The sequence below is a fragment of the Lycium ferocissimum genome, chromosome 2, assembly GCF_029784015.1.
Source record: "Lycium ferocissimum isolate CSIRO_LF1 chromosome 2, AGI_CSIRO_Lferr_CH_V1, whole genome shotgun sequence".
NCBI classification, from domain to species: domain Eukaryota; kingdom Viridiplantae; phylum Streptophyta; class Magnoliopsida; order Solanales; family Solanaceae; genus Lycium; species Lycium ferocissimum.
In genome coordinates this window covers 54,806,692-54,828,874 of record NC_081343.1, presented here as the reverse complement: position 1 = coordinate 54,828,874, position 22,183 = coordinate 54,806,692, and the positions used below count along the sequence as shown (strand labels likewise).

At 35.0% G+C, this 22,183-nt stretch overlaps 3 protein-coding genes across 8 annotated transcripts; 2 read left to right on the top strand and 1 right to left on the bottom strand.

Moving 5' to 3' along the window:
- Nucleotides 1-5,752: 5,752 nt before the first annotated feature.
- Nucleotides 5,753-8,983, top strand: LOC132045291 (transcription initiation factor TFIID subunit 13). The gene is made up of 7 exons (XM_059435850.1): nucleotides 5,753-5,878; nucleotides 5,913-5,923; nucleotides 6,599-6,732; nucleotides 6,823-6,860; nucleotides 7,481-7,540; nucleotides 7,703-7,777; nucleotides 8,607-8,983. Exons 3-7 carry the CDS (start codon nucleotides 6,630-6,632, stop codon nucleotides 8,715-8,717), a joined length of 387 nt encoding a protein of 128 aa, XP_059291833.1. The 5' UTR covers nucleotides 5,753-5,878; nucleotides 5,913-5,923; nucleotides 6,599-6,629; the 3' UTR covers nucleotides 8,718-8,983.
- Nucleotides 8,984-9,670: 687 nt separating this feature from the next.
- Nucleotides 9,671-12,415, top strand: LOC132045282 (uncharacterized). The gene is made up of 8 exons (XM_059435841.1): nucleotides 9,671-10,016; nucleotides 10,101-10,190; nucleotides 11,141-11,200; nucleotides 11,295-11,334; nucleotides 11,425-11,518; nucleotides 11,793-11,852; nucleotides 11,934-12,025; nucleotides 12,115-12,415. Exons 1-8 carry the CDS (start codon nucleotides 9,901-9,903, stop codon nucleotides 12,199-12,201), a joined length of 639 nt encoding a protein of 212 aa, XP_059291824.1. The 5' UTR covers nucleotides 9,671-9,900; the 3' UTR covers nucleotides 12,202-12,415.
- A 59-nt stretch (nucleotides 12,416-12,474) lies between these two features.
- Nucleotides 12,475-21,464, bottom strand: LOC132045249 (proline-rich receptor-like protein kinase PERK12). 6 transcript variants are annotated; one of them, XR_009412387.1, is made up of 11 exons: nucleotides 21,151-21,458; nucleotides 19,289-19,424; nucleotides 17,638-17,775; nucleotides 16,930-17,061; nucleotides 15,961-16,098; nucleotides 15,058-15,195; nucleotides 14,645-14,785; nucleotides 14,429-14,536; nucleotides 13,780-13,889; nucleotides 13,236-13,402; nucleotides 12,564-12,704 (listed from the first exon to the last, which is right to left on the bottom strand). XR_009412387.1 is itself a non-coding variant. In XM_059435807.1 (10 exons), the coding sequence occupies exons 1-10, from the start codon at nucleotides 21,316-21,318 to the stop codon at nucleotides 12,612-12,614; spliced, it is 1,359 nt and encodes a 452-aa protein (XP_059291790.1). In that variant the 5' UTR covers nucleotides 21,319-21,464; the 3' UTR covers nucleotides 12,476-12,611. The 6 variants fall into 6 exon arrangements, 5 of the variants coding, with proteins under 5 accessions (XP_059291805.1, XP_059291790.1, XP_059291797.1 ...); XM_059435807.1 differs by lacking the exon at nucleotides 13,780-13,889 and having other exon boundaries at nucleotides 12,476-12,704; nucleotides 21,151-21,464; XM_059435814.1 differs by lacking the exon at nucleotides 12,564-12,704 and having other exon boundaries at nucleotides 13,108-13,402.
- Nucleotides 21,465-22,183: the final 719 nt, after the last annotated feature.

The window sequence follows — 22,183 nt, the reverse complement described above, 5'->3', positions numbered from 1 at the left end:
ATGTTTTCCGTGAAGCCGTAAGGATGGAATAACACCTGATCAGATTTTTTTATTTTTTTTACTAAAGTGACAAATAAAAAATATCAAAGGGAATTTCAAAGCCAAATTTTAGTTAAATCTTGGTACGATTTTAATTCACTAGAGTGTTGTCTCTTGTACTTGTTATTCTTTATTTTTGTAACTTGATTGTGTTAAGAGTTTTTTGTTTTTGATAAATATGTTTTGTGAGAATAACTTCCGTCGCATCAAATAAATACTTTAGATTCAAATTAATGTTTTAAACATCTCAAGAGAACAAAGCAAAAGACTGCCTTTTGTCTTTAGTTTCCCCTTCTTTTTTTTTGGTCATGCATGGATTGGAGCGCAAAAAACAAAGGATTCGAAGTAATTAGTCAATTGTAAGTAAGTGTTTGGTGATATAATATCAAGTACATGCATACAAACATTATTGTATCAGCAATGCGATAAAGAAAAAGGCAGTGGACTTTCTGTCAATTTATTTAATTTTGTTGAAATTCTTAGTGACATTTTTATTAAATTATCTTATTAATTAGATTTATTAGGAAAAAACTTATAAACAAGTTTACTTACGATAACAACGTTTTTGTCAAGAAAGAAAATATATGTACGTGCAAAATTCGTTAACTGATTCCAACTGGTTTGAAATTGACACATAGATTATTGATTGAAATATTAAGGGATAATGTCGGGATAATGTCTTAGTCGCGTAATAAAAATTAAAGAGGGGGCACTAGCTCGTAATGACGTTGAAATCAAGAAGAGATGACTAGTTACAACTTACAACAGAAGGAGAAAACAGAGTTAGATATTAAAATGATTATTCAAAGAAAATGACTGTCAATGAATCAGTAATATTGGCCGCTCGTGGTACTTTTCAAATGAAGTGATTTTTTGTTGTTTCTAGATTCTCCTTTCAGTAATTTATTCTTATTTTTCCCTTCTAGAAGACAGATTTTTCCAATTCTTTAATACACTCATTTTGGTTAAAATCAATTTTACCCCTTATATTTGAACCAAAAGAATGACTGTTAATGAATCAGTAATATTGGCCGCTCATGGTACTTTTCAAATGAAGTGATTTTTTGTTGTTTCTAGATTCTCCTTTCAGTAATTTTTCTTGTTTTTCCCTTCTAGAAGACATATTTTCCAATTCTTTAATACACTCATTTTGGTTAAAATCAGTATTACCCCTTATATTTGAACCAAAAGAGTGACTGTTAATGAATCAATAATATTGGCCGCTCGTGGTACTTTTCAAATGAAGTGATTTTTTGTTGTTTCTAGATTCTCCTTTCGGTAATTTTTCTTGTTTTTCCCTTCTAGAAACATTTTTCCAATTCTTTAATACACTCATTTTGGTTAAAATCGGTTTACCCCTTATATTTGAACCAAAAGAATGACTGTTAATGAATCAGTAATATTGGCCGCTCATGGTACTTTTCAAATGAAGTGATTTTTTGTTGTTTCTAGATTCTCCTTTCAGTAATTTTCTTGTTTTTCCCTTCTAGAAGACATATTTTCCAATTCTTTAATACACTCATTTTGGTTAAAATCAGTATTACCCGTTATATTTGAACCAAAAGAGTGACTGTTAATGAATCAATAATATTGGCCGCTCGTGCTACTATTTGTTATCCTGTACTTTGATTATCTTATTTTATCTGTGATAGCTACTGCTCCTTTACAAACTGCTTCATCATGGCTTAGTCGCTTTAGTTATTTGCATTTCCATATCGCTTTGAATCTCTTGGCTTTATCGACCTCGTGTTATGCTTTTATGCTTTTATTGGTAGGGGTCTTTCGGAAAGACCGTCCTACCTTGGTAGTGAGTCGTCCGCGTACACTCTACCCTCTCCCGCACCTCGCGTTGTGGGATTTCACTGGGTTGTTGTTGTTGTTGTTATCTAGATTCTCCTTTCAGTAATTTTTCTTGTTTTTCCCTTCTAGAAGACAGATTTTTCCAATTCTTTAATACACTCATTTTGGTTAAAATCAGTTTTACCCCTTATATTTGAACCAAAAGAATGACTGTTAATGAATCAGTAACATAAGCCGCTCGTGGTACTTTCCAAATGAAGTGATTTTTTGTTGTTTCTAGATTCTCCTTTTAGTAATTTTTCTTGTTTTCCCCTTCTAGAAGACAGATTTTTCCGATTCTTTCACACACTCATTTTGGTTAAAATCAGTTTTACCCCTTATATTTGAACCAAAAGGTCTCTTCAGATTTTAACATTACCCATATTTTATTCATGTAAACTAAATAAATAAAGCGTCAACTTAAGTACTTCACCAAGCCTAAGGCCTCATTTATTTTCATTAAGATTAAGACGTTCGAATCTAAATGCACATCTGAATAATTAATATGTTGTCTCTAGATCTGAACACTAAATGATTAAAACTGTTTGTTTTTCAACATCTTAATGTGTATAATGTACTTATTTAAACATAATAAATATACAATTCAAATAAAAAAGTAACTAAATATTATAAAATAAATGCAAATTTAATAAAATAAAAATATTATTTGATAAAAAAAATGAAACATTTATGTTCGTTAGAATGGCAGAGTTGCTTTTGTAGTGGTGGTGGGTGGGGTAGGTGTGTGGTGGAGGGGGGGAGGGGTTGGTAGGTGGGAGCAGGTGGTGGTGGGAGGGTTGTGCCGTGGGTCTAGGGGTAGGGTAGGGAGGGGGGTTGGTGGTGAGGGGGTGGTTGGGGGTAAGTTATGCGGGTGGTGGGGGCTAGGGTGTAGGTGGTGAATGGTGTGGTGGTTGGGTGGTTGTGGGCTGTGGGGATGGGGTGAATGGGTAGTGGTGGAGATAGTGGTGCGTGGGTGGTGGTGGGGGTGGTGGTGCGTAGGTGCAGGGGAGGGTTGGGGGTGGTTGATATATGTGGGTGGTGGGAGTGGGGGTGGGGTGGAGCTGATGTTAAAAATTATACATACAAAGTATCTCTTAATGATATTATATGACTTTATTCAAGATATTAATGATTAAGACTTATTCAAACCAAATAAGTACTTAAATCTTAATGTAAACAAATGCACTTAATGGTCTAAGGTCTGAACCATTCAGATTCAAACCTCTATTAAGTGCAAACAAATCAGCATAATTAAGGAAATAAGTATGTAGCTTTCAATAGTCCAATAGTAAGAAGAATAGAGACACTTTCTTGTAGTAAAAGTGAATGAAGTAGCTTAAAAGTTCTTTTAGAATAGTCTAATTTCCTCTATAAAAAATGTACTTTTAATTTTTCCCAATTATTACGGACCAACAATCTTGAAATGGATAAACTGTATGATTTGTTTAAACAAAAAGAGATAAAATGACAATTCCGGGTAGGGAACAGAATTTGACTTGTCAAAAAAATATGATCTTACAATTCTTGTCAATATTTTTTTTCAGCACAATTATTGTCAATTGTATTTTCTCTCTGTTGCTTCTAGATTGTATTTCTGTTCCATCTTGCTTGTCCTTCTAGAAGGCAGGTCATGGAATTAACTTCCTGCACCATAATACATTAAATCTGCCACATTAGGTCTGGACGATGAAGGGGGCTGAGTGGAAAAGTTGGTCCTACTTGTGGAAAAATTGTTAGTTGAAAATGACTCAATCAAGAAAGGGTGCTAAGAACTGAGAAGGACACGTGGTTCATTTTAATTTGTAACAAATGCTATAAATCTATTATACCTAATTTTCAAAATCCGCATGCCAACTTACAAAAATAATTATCTGCTCTATTTGCTTGTGCGAGCCAATTTCATACATTTTTCTTCTTCTTCTGAACTTCAAATATATATGCAAAAAGTTTGGCTTTTCAAAATTAAGTTTCATACATTTATGCCTAACTTCAAAGCCAAAATTTACTACTTAATTAATGATTATTAAGCATATTATCAAGCCCATTATCTAGGCAAGTTATTACACAACATTAATCAGTTGTCGTATTTTTCAAGTATATATATCTTTGAAGTTGAATATCGCATTCAACTAATTCGACAAAAAAACACGAAGTTCAAATAAATTTCAGAAACATATCAAAAGAACTGAAGTGAAATGAAGCACCCATGAGGTTAGTATTAGAAAAAGAAAAAAAAGATCATAGATGAGCTTATTACAACAATATTTGTCTGAAATTTAATACAACGGACAATATATTAAGGAATTTAAAATTTGAAATTTAACTTGAATAGCAGGGTTGCAATATAGCGACTCCCATACATTTATAGCCTGTTTGGCCAAGTTTATTTTTCTTCAAAAGTATTTATTTTTTCTAATAAGTGCTTATTTTTAAAAAGTGAAGTGTTTGACCAAACTTTTGGAAAAAAATAAGTGCTTCTAGGGGAGTAGAGTACTTTTTTGAAAAGCACTTTTCAAAAAAAAAAAAAAAAAAACACTTAAAAGTACTTTTTAAAAGCTTGGCCAAACACTAATTGCTGCTCAAAAGTGCTTTTAAAATTAATTGGCCAAACATAAACTGCTTTTCGCCAAAAGTATTTTTTTGGGAAGCACTTTTGAAAAATAAAAGTATTTTTCAAAATAAACTGATTTTAGAAGCCTGGCCAAATGGGCTGTTATACTATTTTTTTTCTGGGCAATTTGCGAATTGCCCTTCTTTTAGGGTGGTCTTTAAATTTTGCTTCTCATATTTGTAATCTTTAAATTTTGCCCTTCGGCTAAAACCCATGGGTTCCAGGTTCGAACCCCCACACAGTCAAAAATTTAAAAAAAAGTTCACAAGACAGAGTTTGAATTTCGCTATGCCCCTACCGGTAGAATTTTAGTTATGTTTAACCAAAATTCTGCCGATGGAGGCAGACTTTGCCTTGAGGCATATATATTTTTTTTTTACTTTTCAAGGTAAATTTTTAGTTATGCCTTAACTAAAAGTGTGCCCCATAAGACGTAACTAAAAGTATGCCCCATAAGGCGGAACTTTTCCTTAAGGAATAACTAAAGTTATGCCGGACCCGACATAACTATAAGTTCCGCCTTAAGGACATACTTTTAGTTATACCTTAACTAAAAGTCCGCCCCATAAGACATAATTAGGAAAAGTAAAGTTATGCCGGACCCGACATAACTATAAGTTCCGCCTTAAGGACATACTTTTAGTTATACCTTAACTAAAAGTCCGCCCCATAAGACATAATTAGGAAAAGACTTTTAGTTAAGGCTTAACTAAAAGTCCCTATAGGCTATAAGTATGCCGAACCCGCATACACTTGTTAAGGAATAACCAAAGTTATCTTGGATCGCATACTTAAGCCCCCCCCCCCATATGGCGTGAGTATCGAAAGATACCGGTCCGCATAACTTTGGTTATTCATTAACAAGTGTACGCGGTCCAAAGATACACGCGACCCAAACCTTGCCTTGTGATTTTTTTTTTTTTAATTTATGCTTGAGCGGGGATTCGAACCCAGAACCTCATGATTTCTGCGTGAAGCTCAGGATTGTAACACGAAGGGCAAAAATTAAAGACCAACAATGTTGGGGGCAAAATTTAAAGACCACAAATATGAGGGGCAAAATTTAAAGACCACCCCAAAAGAAGGGCAATCCGCGCAAACAAATGTTTTTTTCTCAGATTTCTATAAAATAAAATAGAATGAAAAGCGTGAATAATTTTTCTTCCATATAAATATCACGTCTGAATAATCCATCGCTCGAGGAAACAATTTTTCCCCCTTTTGGGCCTTTAGCAAAAAAAGGTTTTATCTTGGGCTTGTTTGACGTCGGTTAAGCCCAAGTTATCCATACCCGTTTGAACACACAAAAAGGAAATTGGTGATTTGTGACCAAATAAATGAAAGAAATTTCGCACATATAAATACCCTAATCTCTTGGGATTTCAAATCGATATTCTCTCGTCATCTCCAGTGGAATCTACACCATTGCACAAGGTTTCTATGTTATGGCATCTGCTTGATAAATTGCGTTTCTTTCCAAATTTAATGATCAATTTGTAGGAGGAGAATGTTTTTGGCTAGTTGTTTATTTAGTGATAAATTGTGTTTCTTTCCAAATGTAATTTCCGTCTTGGTTTGATGATTTTGGCTTAGTCGGTCTATTTTTTGATGCAATGAGCCAAATTCTCAACTGCCTCATTTTGGATTTTGTATTCCTAATAATTTGTTGAAGAAAAGATAACAAAGGTTAAGTAATGGCTTCAGCGCAATATAGATACTAGAAAGAAAAGCTAAACTAACACAGTAGATATATTTTTATCTTTAACAAATTCTTTTATTTTATGATCATTTACAGTAGAAGCATGTTTCTGTCCAGTGGATCATATAGGTTGTATTTATGTTGCCTTCTTCTTTTTTGGGTGCTGCAATGAGGACTGTATGTTCCAGCTATATGATGAGTTCCCTTTTTACAGAATCATAAAACTAAATTGATAGTGAGCTAATTTTGTAGACAGTTAAGTGGTGATAACCATTGCAAGAACTATAGAAGGACACTCTTTATGCATTCGGTTTTATATTTTCTTTTCAATGGTGCTTGCATGATGTTATCTATCTGATAATATGATCTGTTTATGCTATGTGCTAAGGGTGGTAATGACACTTTTGCAGGTTGAAAAGTGGACGTTAGAATAAATAAAAAATGAACAACTCTTCTGCAGGGCCATCCTCAAAAGCTAGAGTTGGAGCATCACAACCTTCAGAAAGTTCACTTAAAAGGAAACGTGGCATGTTTCAGAAAGACTGTAAGTGACTATTTACATAGATTTGAATGAAGAATAACTAATTACTGCACTTTGTTTTAGTTGTTAACATTTCTTTTATTTATTGCGCAGTGCAACACATGATGTATGGTTTTGGAGATGACAGCAATGTAAGATGCCTCCCTGTTCACTCTTCATCTTTTTTTCATCTGTGTATGTCCATGGTGTTTATACTTGTTAATTCTTTTGCTTATGGTAATCCAGTGAACTATGTCTGCTGCTGTCACCTAGTTCTTTGTCTGTACACGCATTTATAGTGGGAAAATTTGCTGTTTGTGTGGTTTCAGATTGCGTATGGGCATTTTCCTTTTAGGAAAGAACGGAAATTCAGGATTTGGAGTTTTATAACCATATTGTTCTAATTGTCTTTCACAAAGGATATTCTTTTCTGCTGGAGTACAATCCTTTTTTGTTTTACCACATCTTGCTTTCAATTCTCCATAAGAGATTACTGCACGGTCGTAATGCATTATTGACTCCACCATAAACAGAGATGATTTTGCCGGCAGATTTTCTTCTTCATATGTTTCCTTCTGTGGCTTTTTATTTTGTTGTTTTTAGTGTAGATAACTGATACTGGACTTTAAAAGAATTGGGGTCGGATGATGATTGATTACCTTATAAATATCAAATTTTATGTATGAAAGTTACACTGATTTAGATTTTTTATGAGTTACTGGTATTCTTTTATCCCTTGATCTTTACTAATCTTCTAGTCTTGTACTGTCAGCCACTTCCGGAAACTGTGGCACTTGTGGAAGACATCGTGGTGGATTATGTCACTGATATGGTGAGTTGAACTTACTTCTATCCAGTGCTATGCTTTCGAAGAAGTTTAGGAGAATACATCTTCCTGCATAAAGCTTTGCACTTGCAGAACTTATGTTCTATAATTTGTTTTTAGAAGAAACATGCATTTGGTCCTACCTTTAAAGCTTTTCAACTTGCATAGGTGCACAAAGCTCAAGATATTGCAACCAAAAGGGGGAAGCTTTTGACGGAGGACTTTCTGTTCTTAATTAGAAAGGTAGGTCTTTTCATGAATTCAACATGCATATATATATTTGTATGTATATCTGCATTTGTAGCATTATAGTGAACATGTAGTAGGAAAATGCCCATCTCATTTATACTCAAGGAGAGGTCCTGTGAGTTTGTTATATTATTTTCAGTTCCAAACAAGAAGGATAATACTAGGACCTGTCAATTAGTGGAACAAACCCATATACAAGTTGTCTGGATAGCGAAGTGTGGTTGGACAGAAGCTGAGATTTCTAGTTTGCTCATCTCAAGCTTAACCATTACTTTAAGGTTATTTATCGGTACTATTTTGGCTTACCTCATGTGTTACTACTGCTCTCAATCTGATTAATTGGTTTCCTTATGATAGACCATAGTTTAGCATGTATCACCATGATAGAATTGAATCTGAAAAGATTCCATTGGTAACTTTAGGTATGTGTGCCTGATTAACCTGAAACTCTTTTGGACTAGTTGATGCTTTCATGGTAACTAGAAAAGCTGGGAATAGCCAGCTTTCATACTACGTTGATCAAACAGCAAATTATTCCAAATTTGATTGGGGGGAATTGGGGTGGGAGTTCATGGTGTTGGCTTGGCCTTGTATCCTTTGTTTAGTGCCACTTTCCTCATTTTATTGCTGGCTGCTTTCTTTTGCTGTGATTTGAATATATGTGAACACATGTCTGTAGCTGACAAAAATAATATGGATGATTGTTATGACTTATGAAAAATCAGTCCTGCTACTCTTGCACAGTCTCTACGAGCTGGATATGATGTTACTGAATTTTGCTTTATGAGGTTCTGAATTTTGGATGTCCTGTTCTACCGTGCAGGACTTGCCCAAACTTAACCGGTGTTCAGAACTGTTGTCCATGAATGAGGAGCTGAAACAAGCTCGGAAGGCTTTCGAGGTCGATGAAGAGAAGTTGGCAACGCTTGAGTGAGGGGGGAGTGTGAAGTTATGACCTTACTTTAGAATGTGTAATTGAGTAGCACCATAGGACCAGTATACAGTGTGCTGATTTACCAACACAGGAGTAACTAGCTGCAGTTGTTGCTTTGAAATAGCTTTATTGTGTCTCTTAGCAAAACATTTAACATTCTGATAAACGATTTCAATTCCAAACGGTATATACAAAGTTTTCCTTGTACTAATTGCTTTTAACAAAAGGTAGATCTATACCAATATTACAGTACATATTACATAGTAGGACGGAGCTTATCGTGTTATAATTTGTATGAAATTCTCTTCGGTTTGAGACGTTTAAAATGATCAGACACTTTGAGAAGTCAAACGCATCTAGCTCTATTGCGTCTCTTAGCAAAACATTGAACATTTCTGATAAACGGTATCAATTTTAAAGGGTGGATATATATAAATATTACAGTACATATTAAATAGTACGATCATAGCTTATCGTTGTAATTTGTATGACATCCTTTTTGTTCGACACATTTTAAAATGTTCCGACACTTTTGAGATTCAAACACATCTAGGTACATCAAGTTTTAAATTTTCAATTTTGATGTTTCTCAAAAAAACTGCTACTTTCACGTCTTCTAGAATCACCTGTCACCATTAATTAAATACGTAATTCAAATTAACAACTTAAACTTTGATTTGTAGTTGAAAAGTGTCGTACCAAATGAAACGGTGAAAGTAACATTCTTAAACAAAATAAAAATAAGCGCAATGAAAGTATGAAACTCAAATTGCAAATTGTACATACGCACATCTTAGCTAGCGTTTAGTCATAGATTTTGGATCAGATTTTGAAAATATATCTTCAAATATTTGTTTGGCCAAGAAATTTAATCCCATTTTGAAAATATATCTTCAAAATATTTTCAAGTTTCCAAAATCTCAAATTTTAAATTTCAACTTGAAAATCTATAGCCAAAACGGGAGCTACGTGAGGCATTGTTTTGGCAAAAAGAGTAACTCGATGAGTCTTACAAAACTCGAACACCAACTCATCAACCCTCCACTCAGTTACGCGCCAATAGAAATATAAATAACCTTTTGGAAACCACTTTTTGAATTCCCAAAAGCTCTCTCTCTCTCTCTCTCTCCCCTCACACACAAACACACACGCCAATTCTCACAGTTGAAGTTTTCTAGAGAAAATGTCAGCTTCAAAATCAAGCGCAAGGAAAAGAGTTTCAGAGCGGCAAATTCCGAAATCAGAGAGCAAGAGGCGAGTTGCAGCTGCAGAAGACGAATTCGATGCTGAGATCTCAGAGTACGTTACGCTTTCAGTTTTGTTAATTTTCTCGATTTGTTTTCTGAAAGCTGATGAGATTGATCGGTGTGAAATAATTGACAGTGATATCAAAGGGATTATGACGGCTTTAAAGCAGATAAGGGAGAAAGCACAACAGGACGGACTTAAGAAGAAAGAAGAAACAATCTCTAGGTGAAGCATTTCTCCATTCCTGTTTTCCTTGATAATCAATTATATATGTGAAAGCTGTATAAATTTATGTACGTGTAGTTTGAGTTAGCGATATCTGCTTTCTCCATTTACATTTACGTGTTCATGTCATGTATTTTATTCGAATAATTCCCCTGTGCTGATTGCTAATTTGTTCAAATTTAATTCAATTTCGTCAGCTAGGAGGTAATTCCTCTACCAATTTATGTGATACTTTTCGCTTTCCCAGATTCAAACTGCATAAACTTTGATCAACATTGTAAGATGTAATTTTTCACCAAATTGATATAAGAAAAGTTGTAACTTATAGTACTTTTCATGTAGTTTTCAAAAATAGAAATTTTAATCTTAAAATATATTGAGTTAGTCTAATCCAATTTAGCTTCAAAGTTGAGTAAAATTGACTCTCGAAAAGCGAAAAGTATCACATAAATTGGGACAGAGAAAGTACTAGATATACTTCTTCGAGCGGAATTGGCTAATTTCTGCAAACGTTGTTCCATATTCTCTGGTTTGCAGTTTCTTCATTTCGCAAAACCTGGACTAGCATATAGATCTAAATGCTCTGGTATAGAATTTGTAACCAGCCATAAGATCTTTTACTAAGACATACTTTTATATTTTTCCTTTCTGTCTGATTTGTACATTGTTTAGATGAATTTTGTGCATTAACAAGTTTGTAGAATTGTTCAGTGTTTGCTTAAACATGTAAAAATGATTTTAATCTTTCAAATAGGAGCTGTTTGATCAATCTGATGTATTGTGTAGTAACATTTTTTAATGAGTAAGAAATGCATAGAAGAGTCTTAAAGATTGTTCTTGAATAAAATAGATATTAATTGGGACAATCCCTGCATAAATTGATACTAAATGTCCAGCAGTTGATAAATAGTGTGTTATTAACATTACTGCTGATTGTGGTCTGTTGTTAGTGTGACTTCAGAAGTCAAGTCAAAGATTGATGAGCTCAAATTAAAACTTGAGAAAGACAGGTGAGAAATATTTGTTACACAATAGATGCAAAGTGTAAATTTACTTGTTGCATGTGGTAACTTCTTGTTGATCTTAAATATGTTTGATCATTAGGCAAAGTTTTGCAAAGGCACTATCCAAGAGCTCCAAAGAGGTCAGCCTCAATTAGATAAGTTAGCCTTGATAATAGGACGTTTGATATGAAGCTTACTACTGCTCAATGTATATTCTTGCTTCTATGCAGTGTGAGAACTTGCTAAAGAATGAAACTGCGAAGTTTCAATCAATTTATGAGAAGTTTAACAAGGAGAAAGCTACACATCTGCAGTCTCTCAAAGGTACTTTTTTCTAATGCGAGGTTTTCATAATAATTGGACCTGTTTGTAGTCCTTACAACATTTGGAAAATTTTGTTTCTAGTTTAATCACCTCTTATTCATTTCATGATATCATTTTAGAAAATTTTGCAATTTTTTACTGGGCTAAACTGAACACTGTTACAGAATTTCAACTAGACTTAGGCGTTTATACTTACGATATGTGTTGAAGAGTTCTTACAGAGCCTACTTGAAGAAACATTTTAAAGCTAACCATCGTGGTGGTATCTTGGCAGATGCTATATCCAAATATGAGGAAGAAAAAGAAAGACTATTCATGCGATATGAGCAACTGAGTGAGTTACCGGAAATATCTGTATTATATTTTCATTGAATGATAAGGATGGCTATGAAAGATTTTTATGACATTAATTCAGGGAAGAAAGAGAAGAGCATGATATCTGAACTTGAACAAAACTCTACGAAACGAATTGCTGAACTAGAGGAGTCGCTGAAGAAAAAGAAGCAGGTTAACTTCTTCAATGCACCACGTCCCTGTCACATCACGCACATGCATCATCGAACAGTTAGTAATGTCTCCTTTTGTATGTTTAACAGGATGATAAAGCATTTAGCTTTCTGAGAAAAACTCTAGGTTCATTTCTGGATAATGCCTCAGATGAGGACTTCCCACCTGATGATTGAAAGTCCGCATAGATGTATCTGCAGCTGAAATGACAGTGTTCTACCTCCTGATGTTTGAAAGTCTCACAGATGGTCTGTGGATACCACCACTGCAATTAATTTGAACATCTTTAGTTGATGTTAAAAAGACGATAAAGCTCTTCTTATGTCAAGCTTATACATTTAAACTGTTCCACTGATCAGTAGATTTCTTAGTAGTTTGATTCGATAACTATCATTGCTGCATTTTTAGTATTGCTGCTACATATTCTTTTTTTTTTTTTTTTTTTTTTTTTTTGATTGCTACATATTCTATTGCTGTTTAAACGTAGGATAGTCTTATGTTGACTCTAAAGGCTGAATTGAGATGTAAATGATATGGATGTTCTAATTCTTCTGCTGCTCAATTCCTGTTTTTCTTTCGTTCTTCCTCACTGAATCTTGTAACAGGCAATGATTGTCGTTTTTCCCAAAATGTTTCTATGTTGCACATAGCCGCTAGTACCATTAAGAAAAATGGTTCTCTGCGGTTAAACAGTAATCTTACATGTAAGTGCATATTACTAGTATAAAAACCACCAAGTATTAACTTCAAAACAAATAAGAAAAATCATTGTGCAATATTAGAAGTAAGAGACGGAGACAACAATGCGAAACTAAAGAGTGCAATAAAGTCCTCGGTCCTCACTCATATTTTTCCTCATGTATCTCTTGGTCGATGGAGCTAAAATAGTATATGGAAGGAAAGGTGGACGAAGACTGTGAAAGCTTAATGGACTAGATAAACACTTGAAAATAAATTGCATGCCGGTTAACTAGGTTCATGAATAAATATCATTGCTATGCTCATGAAATTCATCTGGTAACACAAGAAACTCAATGAGGCTAAACTAAACTTCCAAACTTAGTCTCACCAACATTCAGAAATTTGACTCTATTCCAAATTTGAGTATTTAAATAGAAAAGGGTTGATACAGATTTCTGATATGGAAAAACGAGCAGTACAGATTTTACAAAGCCAAGGGAAATGCCAAAGTCATTGAAGCAAGCAGTACCCTGATGTCAGCTAAATAGCCCTCTAGCGCAGAAGTTTCATATAAACAATTGAATCTACATGGTGGATTCCCACAACCAGATAAAGATAAGCAAGCTAATGAACTTGGTAAGACGGATGTCTTCTTCGAGGCTGTTGCATTGACAGAGGAGGTCGTCTGTTGTGTGCCTGGATGTGCAGGGGAAAAGTTCAGACGCATAGAGGTCTCAAAAGTTAAGTTCGAGAAAAAGGAGGGAAGTTTAGGACACTATTCAATTTCCAAAATCACAGACAAATATACATAATGAATCTGAATAAAGCTTACAATATATACTGTTAGTGCTGTATGCAACATGTTGAAGGGCTATAATTCATAGGACATCTCACATATATCCAACCTAAACATGTGGTGCATGCTATCAAGTAACATAGGACTTTATTGGCATTTCCTAGGCTCCAGGCTTGCAGGAATAATTTTTTGAAAGGGAAAGCAGATACCATAAAAGAATGCTCATATGATAATGGGCGTGACTGCACAAGCATTCCTGAAGAAATGAAGTCCATACCCCAATTTTTGTCATGTGACGACAAGAGGAACATCTAACTGATGGCGCCCCATATGGGTACATGAGTAGCAATGCGCAACCCCCACACTTAACTTGTCCAACATCATGAGCTGCAGCGAGAACAATCAGAAACCGCATGAGTATCGAGTCAACAGTTCCAATTTGAACGGTTGAATTCTTCACGGTAATTGTAGAGATCCATGAGAACAAGAAAGTGAACAAAATGTGTATTTCTTATTTCTCCATTATCCAATTTTGAGAGGTCTGGTATGCCATTTCACAGTAGATACAAAAGACTTACAGTATCAGAAGGTAAAATCCGGATGAAAGTGCAGCACACGGTTAGTTTACATCAGTTGTTATTAAGGTATATAAACATAGTGATAACTGGCAGGGCTCTGATTTATGAAGTGCTGATTCCTGAATAATAAGCATGTAGAAAGCTAACTGCTCATATTGTCAATTAGAAGTTGCTTTATATGTTATTTTCAACAATTTTGGCACATGATGATTCAATACAACTTATATAGGGGGCAACCTACCAATGATAAATTCAACAACCTCACTAGAATATATCTGATTTTGTGACAAGAAAGAAAATGTCAAGGGCTGTAGGAATCCATTTTAGTATAAAGGAGGAAGCAGGAACCTTCAAGGACAAGATTGACGGTCTGGCAGCATGAACACTTCACCAATTTAGCCCCTTGTGGATAAGAAAGTAACTGTCGGCAACTACCACATACCATCTGACCCATTTCTGCATCATAACTTTATTACGTACAAATATTTTGTTCAAAACATCTCATATATAAACTGACTAAATTGGATGAACAAAAAGTCTTTACTGTCTGTGAAAAGGACTGACCTGCAGAAACTGTTGCAGCATGTGATGAGGATTGAGGCACCATAGGTTTCATCTGTCGTAAATGCGACATAGGTTGCTTTTCAATTTGGGGCCTTACCTCCTCATTCTTTGTGCTTTCTTGTTTGCTATCTGTCTCCATTTCTGATTGGTGTACAGTTTAGTCATTATCCCCCCAAAATGTCCACAGAAAAGGTAAAAGTACAACATGAACTAGTACATCAAGAAACTTAAACGACTAAGTCAATCTTACGTTGAACCATTTCTAAATTATATACATAGACATTCACGAACTGTGGAAGGAGTTAAATTAACTGAAAGCAGATTGGATGCAACTCCGACAGAGAGGTTCACTGCTCTACTTAACCCATTATATCTACTTATATGCTACTTTAAGGCGTCGCAGTAGAGTTTACCAGAAGAAGCAACTGATGATGACGACTGAGGTGGTGGTGTAGGTGGTGATGAATGTCCAGACATAGGAATGGATTCTGATCCCAGGGGATGCCCTTCTTTTTCAACTTCAGAGTCCTGTTTGCTCCCCTTTTCAACGTCTACCAAAGCTAATGTTAGCTAGTTATAAAACTTATGGATATTGAATAAATATAATTTATCGAAGGTTAGCTCCCCAAGGAACCAAATCTCGAATTCTGATACTGCTAATCTGGACTTTGAAAGAGACACAAGCCTTTAAGTTATGAACCCTAACACACTTATCTTAGAAAATTGTTTAATTAAGGAGAACCTCTCATGTTTTATGCTTATAGATTTTGGCAACAGCAAGAAATACATTGAATGTCAAACCTCCAACAGCTAGAATTTTTGCCACATATTAACCCCTAAGTTGTCTTAATAGACAAAAATTGAGTAGTGGAATAAATTAGACCCTTACAGAGCAGAATGGATATGGCATACTCATATAGCCGACCCCACTATGGGATTGAGGCATACTGTTGTCTGTATTATCCCTTGATTGTATTCATGTCTTAAATATAGTTCATCATTCATCTTTTTACGTGTTCCTATGGAATTAATTTCTCAGTTTAGCCCACCCTATTTGAATGACATCCTGCCTGCGGTCTCAATAATCACAAAGGCACTGGGGCATGCCATATCTCTTACCATACTGATCAACAAACATGAACATACACTGAAGGTATGTTCCATAAACAAGGCCCAATTGGTATTATGAACTAATCATAAAAATACAAGGTTGCATGTACATATGGCAAGTAATTGAGACTTGGGTATTTTAGCATATACCAATTGACCATGTAAACATGGACACTTCGAATCTGACTAAAAAAGAGAGTACTCACCGGAAAGAAGAGCTTGTTGTGTCCCTGATGGTGGTGTAGATATTTGTAGTGGCTGTGGTTGAGCGATCAAATTCCATCCTGGTGGTGGACCATTATCTTCATCTTCAACTTCTTCTTCTTTCTTCTCCATTTCTATATCTGAAAGTCAAAAGGCTAATTCTTAAAGAAGATTCATTCATCCCAAAATTCCTCATAATCTTACTCAACAACGAGATGAAGCCAACATCTAAGCACATTCACATAAGAGCATCCATTACGTAGAAGATATTAATGCTATCACAAGCCTTGCATATAATTACTTTCAATTGACTAAATTAGTTGTTTGGCAAGAATAATCTTTGTATTATCTCTTGATTATTTTCTTATCTTGAATATAATTCATCACTCATCATTTTTTACGTGTTCCTATGGAATTAATTTCTTCTCAGTTTGGCCCACCTTACTTCAATCACATCCCACCTGCAGTTTCAATCAACACAGACACTGGGGCGTGCCATCTCACTTACCATATTGATCAACAAACATGAACTTAGACTGAAGGTTTGTTACATAAACGAGGCCCCAGTGGTATTATGGACTAAGAGCCCGTTTGGATTGGCTTATAAGTTGGCTTATAAGCTGTTTTCAGCTTTTTGAGTGTTTGGCTGGCCAGCTTAAAGTCATTTTGTGCTTAAAATAAGCTCAAAAAAATAATTGGACCCATTTAACTTAGTTTATCTAAAGCAGCTTATAAGCTGAAAACAGCTTATAAGCCAAAAAAAATAAGTTGGACTACCCCAACTTATTTTTTTCAGCTTATAAGCTGCAAACAGCTTTAAGCTATAAGCCAATCCAAACGGGCTCTAACTCAGAAAATCACAAGCTTGCATCTACATATGGCAAGTAATTGAGACTAAGGTATTTTAGCACATACCAATTGATCTACTAAACAAGGAAACTCTGAACCTGCGTAAAGAAGGGAGGACTCACCGGCAAGAGCTTGTTGTGTCCCTGATGGTGGTGTAGATGTTTGTAGTGGCTGTTGAGGGGTCAACTGCCAACCTGGTGGTGGACCATTATCTTCATCTTCAGTGACGTCTTCTTTATTCTCCATTTCTGTATCTGCAGGTCAAAAGGCTAATTTTTATAAACCAAAAAAATAAAGAAGACTAATCCATCCCCAAATTCCTCAAAATCTTACTGGACAACTAGATGAAGCCAACATCTAAACACATTCACATGAGAGCATCCATAATGCAGAAAATACTAATGCTATCACAAGCCTTTTTTGAAACTGGTAATTGTGAATGCTATCACAAGCCTTGCATATAATTACTTTCAATTGATTAAATTAATTGTTTGGCAAGAATAAGCAAGTAAATCTGTCTTTTGACGTGTTCGTATGTAATTAGTTTCTCAGTTTGGCCCACCTTATTTCAATCACATCCCACCTGCAGTTTCAATCAACACAAAGACAATGAGGCATGCCATTTCTCTTATCATACTGATCAAAACAAACATGAACTTATTCTAAAGGTCTGTCACGTAAAAGAGGCCCGATTAGTATTATGGACTACTTCGAAAAAGCACAAGCTTGCATGTACATATGGCAAGTAATTGAGACTAGAGTATTTTAGCATATACCAATTGAAATTGTAAACATGGACAATTCGAATGAGTTTAAAAGGGAGGACTCACCAGCAAGAGGAGCTTCTTGTGTCCCTGATGGTGGTGTAGATGTTTGTAGTGGCGGAAGTTGAGGGGTCAACTGCCATCCTAGCGGTGGACCATTATCTTCATCTTCAACGACTTCTTCTTTCTTCTCCGTTTCTGTATCTGAAAGTCAGAAGGCTAATTCTTATTAATCAAACAAATAAAGAAGACTCATCCATCACCAAACTCCTCATAATCTTACTCGACAACTAGATAAAGCAAACATCTAAGCTCATTTACATGAGAGCATCCATGATGCATAAGATACTAATGCGGATCATAAGCCTTGCATATTAGTACTTTCAATTGATTAAATTAATTGTTTGTCAAGAATAAGCCAGTGAATTGCAAACCTTTAAGAGACATTATCATAAGAACCAAAAAAAAGCAGATTACAGTAAGCAAGTTCTTTTATTAGTGGAGTTATCCCCTTCTACAATAATGTAGTCCTGTGTTAAAGCACACTGAAAACAAATAAGCCAGGAAAAAGAAGCAATGGTATATACTTAAGTAACATCATAACAAATGTGACAACCAACAAGCACGTAAGTGCAAAATAAGCTACATAAAAAGGCAGCCAGTACAAACGAAGCTACTAGAGCAAAATAATGGCCCCACATGATTTTCTCTTTAAAAGATGCAACAAAAAAGAAAACATAAAAATTGCAAGAAGATGCCACCAACGGTCTTTATGTTGAAACAGGGTTCATGTTCATGGCCTTCCAAGGATTACATGTACGCATTATTTGAAGAGTTGGGTTTCAAGACCGATCTAGCAGAGATCTGAAACGGGTATCAGTTTACGACGTGGGTGGGATTAGAAGTTTTCTATATTTTCTTCAATGGTAGGAAATACGCATCAGCAGGGGTATATGGGAGGAAACCAGTCTGCCGTAATCCAAATTGATCCTTTGGATCACTAAGTAAAATCTTGACTCACACATACCGCATTGTATTATTGTCCGACCTTCTCGGCTTTCTTTGGTGCAAAGACCAATGACTAGTTAACCAAGAAGATAACTATTCTTCTGGACGAGAAGAGCGAGTCTGAGTCCGGGGTGAGAGGCCTAAGGAAGCTTGGTATGGGGATTGATGGCGCCGGACGAAGAGGGACATAGTTGAGCATGTATTAATTATTTCATCTTCTACCCCGCATAAAATAATACATAAATTGACTCATAACTTGTACATGTTTTATTTACGTGGGATTGTCTCTATCGCTGAATTATAGACTTATATCCCTTCCCGCCCAATTGAGAAATAGAACTGACTAATCCTAAGTCAAAGGGTCGAGAAACTCAACGCCACTATTCTTGAACAACTTGGAGCCAGCCATTTTTTCACACTATTACGGATGTCCAAGGTTCAATATTGAAATAATTTCAGAGGTTTTCCTGACTTTGTCCATGTCAACAAAAAATCTGAACTCTTCTGCTATGCTACTCTATTTCAAAAACTTTTGCAGGCTCAGAAGGCATCTGTCTCACTGTGTATCGGATACAATAGGAAGATGCGACCTGGAAAAGCAGGCAAGAAATACGGGCGTTTTGTTTGAGTGCAAGGGGAAAAAGAGAGGGAGAGACAGCAAGAGAGGGGCAGGGAAGAAAGTAATTCGACAGTAAAGTTAACGACTTACCGCAAGTAACCGCTGCTGTTGCTGGTGGTGAAGATGGCAAATTTTTCTGTGGGATTATGGTGTTCCACCCAGGTGGTGGACCATCTTCATCGTCTTCTGATTCGTGTTCTTTGCTTTCCATCTCTACATCAGTAGTCTGTTCACAAGTTACTTTTGTGTATCGGAAGCATCAACTAGTTTTTGCATTCACTAAGCAAAGAACTTCTGCATTAACTCTTTGCTCTTTTGTTTTCCCCAGTTTCAATGGCTTAATTGTAATTATATATGTTGCTCTAGCCTCTAGAGTTCTAAGAATTTCCAAACCTTGAGAGCAATAAGTTCCATGACGACGAGAGCTGGGTGCTAGTGAAGAGTAGCATAAATATTTCAATGTTCAAGAAAGGACTAGTAATCTATACATTATAGTGATCATGTTCAGTGTAATCTCTTGTATATTAGTCATTCTAGATACCTATTTGTGCAGATAATTTGCAACTGTGACCCAGGACTCTTGTGTAAACAATGAGATCCTCCAACTTTAAGTTACACGCATGCTTCAAACAATTACAAGAGGTTCCATTGTAGAGTAAAGTTATAGTTGTTCCATTGAAGAAGAAAAGGTTGACATGTATTTCTCAAACACAAATTCAAAAATGATTTGATGAAAATTTTGTACCTTCAGAGGCACCTTACTAAGTGGTCATTGACATTTACCTTTATTTTCAAAAGAGTTGAAGTTATTTTTCTTTCTGACATTTTCAGGTATCGTTTAATCCTTCTTGATTTTTTTTTCAGTAAACTGAAAAATAGTTTGTGAACATAATGTCTCCAACATCAAGTTCCCCGTATTACCTAGTTATTAAGCAAACCTTATGAAAGATTTACACACTCAAAGAATTAGAAACCAAGATCTTAGAACCCACAGTAGTCATGGAACAGAGTGTGATAATCAAATAGAAAACTAGAAATTATAGGAATGCAGACATGAAAAAGAATAAGAACTACAGAAATAAAAATGCAAAGACAGAAGTAAATAATCAAAAGGCAAAAAACTAAAACAGAAAGAAAAAGGAAAAACTTATATAATGCATGAACAAGCGAAATTTCAACCATGCAAGTGCATAGCAGGAGTTGCAGTGATCCGCCTGATGATTATATGGGGTCTCTTCAAACAAAACAAAAACCCCAATTTCCTCAAAACTATACATCTTATGTCTAGGGACTGCAAACCTGCTTATATGGGCTTTGCCTAGCACATTCCGAACCCATATAGAATAGGATGGTTATGAAAGTTGACAGCTGGGGCAAAACTAATCATAACACGATGAATCCTCTAAAAAGATATAATTGGACACTAATTAGTTTGGTATTCCAGCATAGTTGTTATTTATCGACGTTCAGAAAATGCAACATTTTCTTTTCATTATCAACGGTATCAAGACACAACATTTGGTTTTTTTATCTTTGACAGATGAATGCACTTGTCTACATTGCCTCACTCATACATTAAGCATAATTGGGGCATTCTTCAAACTGAATTCTTGAGCAATATACAGGTAAACCATGGAAACAAATGAAGATCAAATTCAACTACATGGAGATTCTTCAAGCAAATCAAAGACAAATTACCACAAAATTAACCATATAAATTTTAGAAATCTTAATGTTGTTTTCATGATTGACATCAAGACTCAACCTTTCACTATTTTCCCATCTTTTAACAGATATTCCCATACTTGTGTACAAGCATCAATCATACATAAACTTAAAGCGGGCATTCTTGAAACTGAATTTCATCAACACAATACAGGTAATCAAGAAAACAAAGGAAAAAACAAAATTAAATTGACACCCATTATTAGTATTTTATCAATTAATCTAACCTGGAGAAGCTGCTGATTGTGTTGGTGAGGAATTGATGGCCAACCTGGAGGTGGGCCTTCATCATCTTCAGCTTCATTGGTATGTTGTGAAGGTACAGTTAAAGAGTCAAAACCAGGTGGTGGACCCTCATCTTCTTCTTCTTCATCATCTACTTGGTGAGTTTCCATGCTTTGTTTTCTTCCATTCTTTTGCTCTCACTGAATCACACAGCCACTGGGTTTAAAGGATTTGCAGCTAATTTAGCTCCGAATAATGGGTTTTTAATGGCATGTTGAAAAGTTCTATTTTTTTAAGAAGAAAATTAAATAGTTATTCTGTGAAAAAACAAAAGAAGATTTTGATGTTTGTGACTCGTGAGTGTATATATTGAAATAAAAAGACACTCTAATTTCTCCAACTAGTCACATAATTTCTTTCGTTAAAGTCGAGCTATTTTTAAAAATTAAACAAATTTAATGGTTTATAATCTTTGTTCTAAAAAGGGGGACTTTTTCTAACATAGTTAAAGGGAAGATGGAAATCCAATAGGGCTATCAATTTGAAATTGTGACTATAATTTTAATTGTGATCTGTTAAAAATCAAGCTCTTTATGTAATTGGGAGAAAGTAGAATATATTATTTTTGTAATGAATTAGATCCTTGTTGGTTGTTACATATTTAATATTTGTATTTTGTTAGTGTCAAGTCTTAATTATGTTGATCTCATCCAAAATTAATATAGTGAATGAAAGATCTTAGTAGCGGCAAATTCAGAATTTATATATCACAACTACTCTTTGTTGGTTAATTCTAAGTTACGATCTTATAAAGGCAAAGTATTCAAAAAATAAAGAGAATGGGGATTTGATCTTGATGTTACTAACATTTTTCACTACATTCCAATTCATTTTAACTTCCCCCATTGTGTGCTTGAGGCTTTGAAATATCTAATCATTCAATATAACTCGTAGTATGATTGTTTCCCATATTCTATCTTCATTCTTGATTGTTTATCGTAGATCATAATATGGTTTTATCATGATTTAACCCAT

Coding starts and splice junctions, on each gene's coding strand:
- LOC132045291 (XM_059435850.1), top strand. CDS start 6,630: ATGAACAACTCTTCTGCAGGGCCATCCTCAAAAGCTAGAGTTGGAGCA. Junction 6,733..6,822: donor TGGCATGTTTCAGAAAGACT/GTAAGTGACTAT, acceptor TTTATTGCGCAG/TGCAACACATGATGTATGGT. Junction 7,778..8,606: donor TTCTGTTCTTAATTAGAAAG/GTAGGTCTTTTC, acceptor TCTACCGTGCAG/GACTTGCCCAAACTTAACCG.
- LOC132045282 (XM_059435841.1), top strand. CDS start 9,901: ATGTCAGCTTCAAAATCAAGCGCAAGGAAAAGAGTTTCAGAGCGGCAA. Junction 10,017..10,100: donor TTCGATGCTGAGATCTCAGA/GTACGTTACGCT, acceptor AATAATTGACAG/TGATATCAAAGGGATTATGA. Junction 11,519..11,792: donor ACATCTGCAGTCTCTCAAAG/GTACTTTTTTCT, acceptor GTATCTTGGCAG/ATGCTATATCCAAATATGAG.
- LOC132045249 (XM_059435807.1), bottom strand. CDS start 21,318: ATGGAAACTCACCAAGTAGATGATGAAGAAGAAGAAGATGAGGGTCCA. Junction 19,425..21,150: donor ACAATCAGCAGCTTCTCCAG/GTTAGATTAATT, acceptor ACTTGTGAACAG/ACTACTGATGTAGAGATGGA. Junction 12,705..13,235: donor GCTATTTAGCTGACATCAGG/GTACTGCTTGCT, acceptor GTTTAACCGCAG/AGAACCATTTTTCTTAATGG.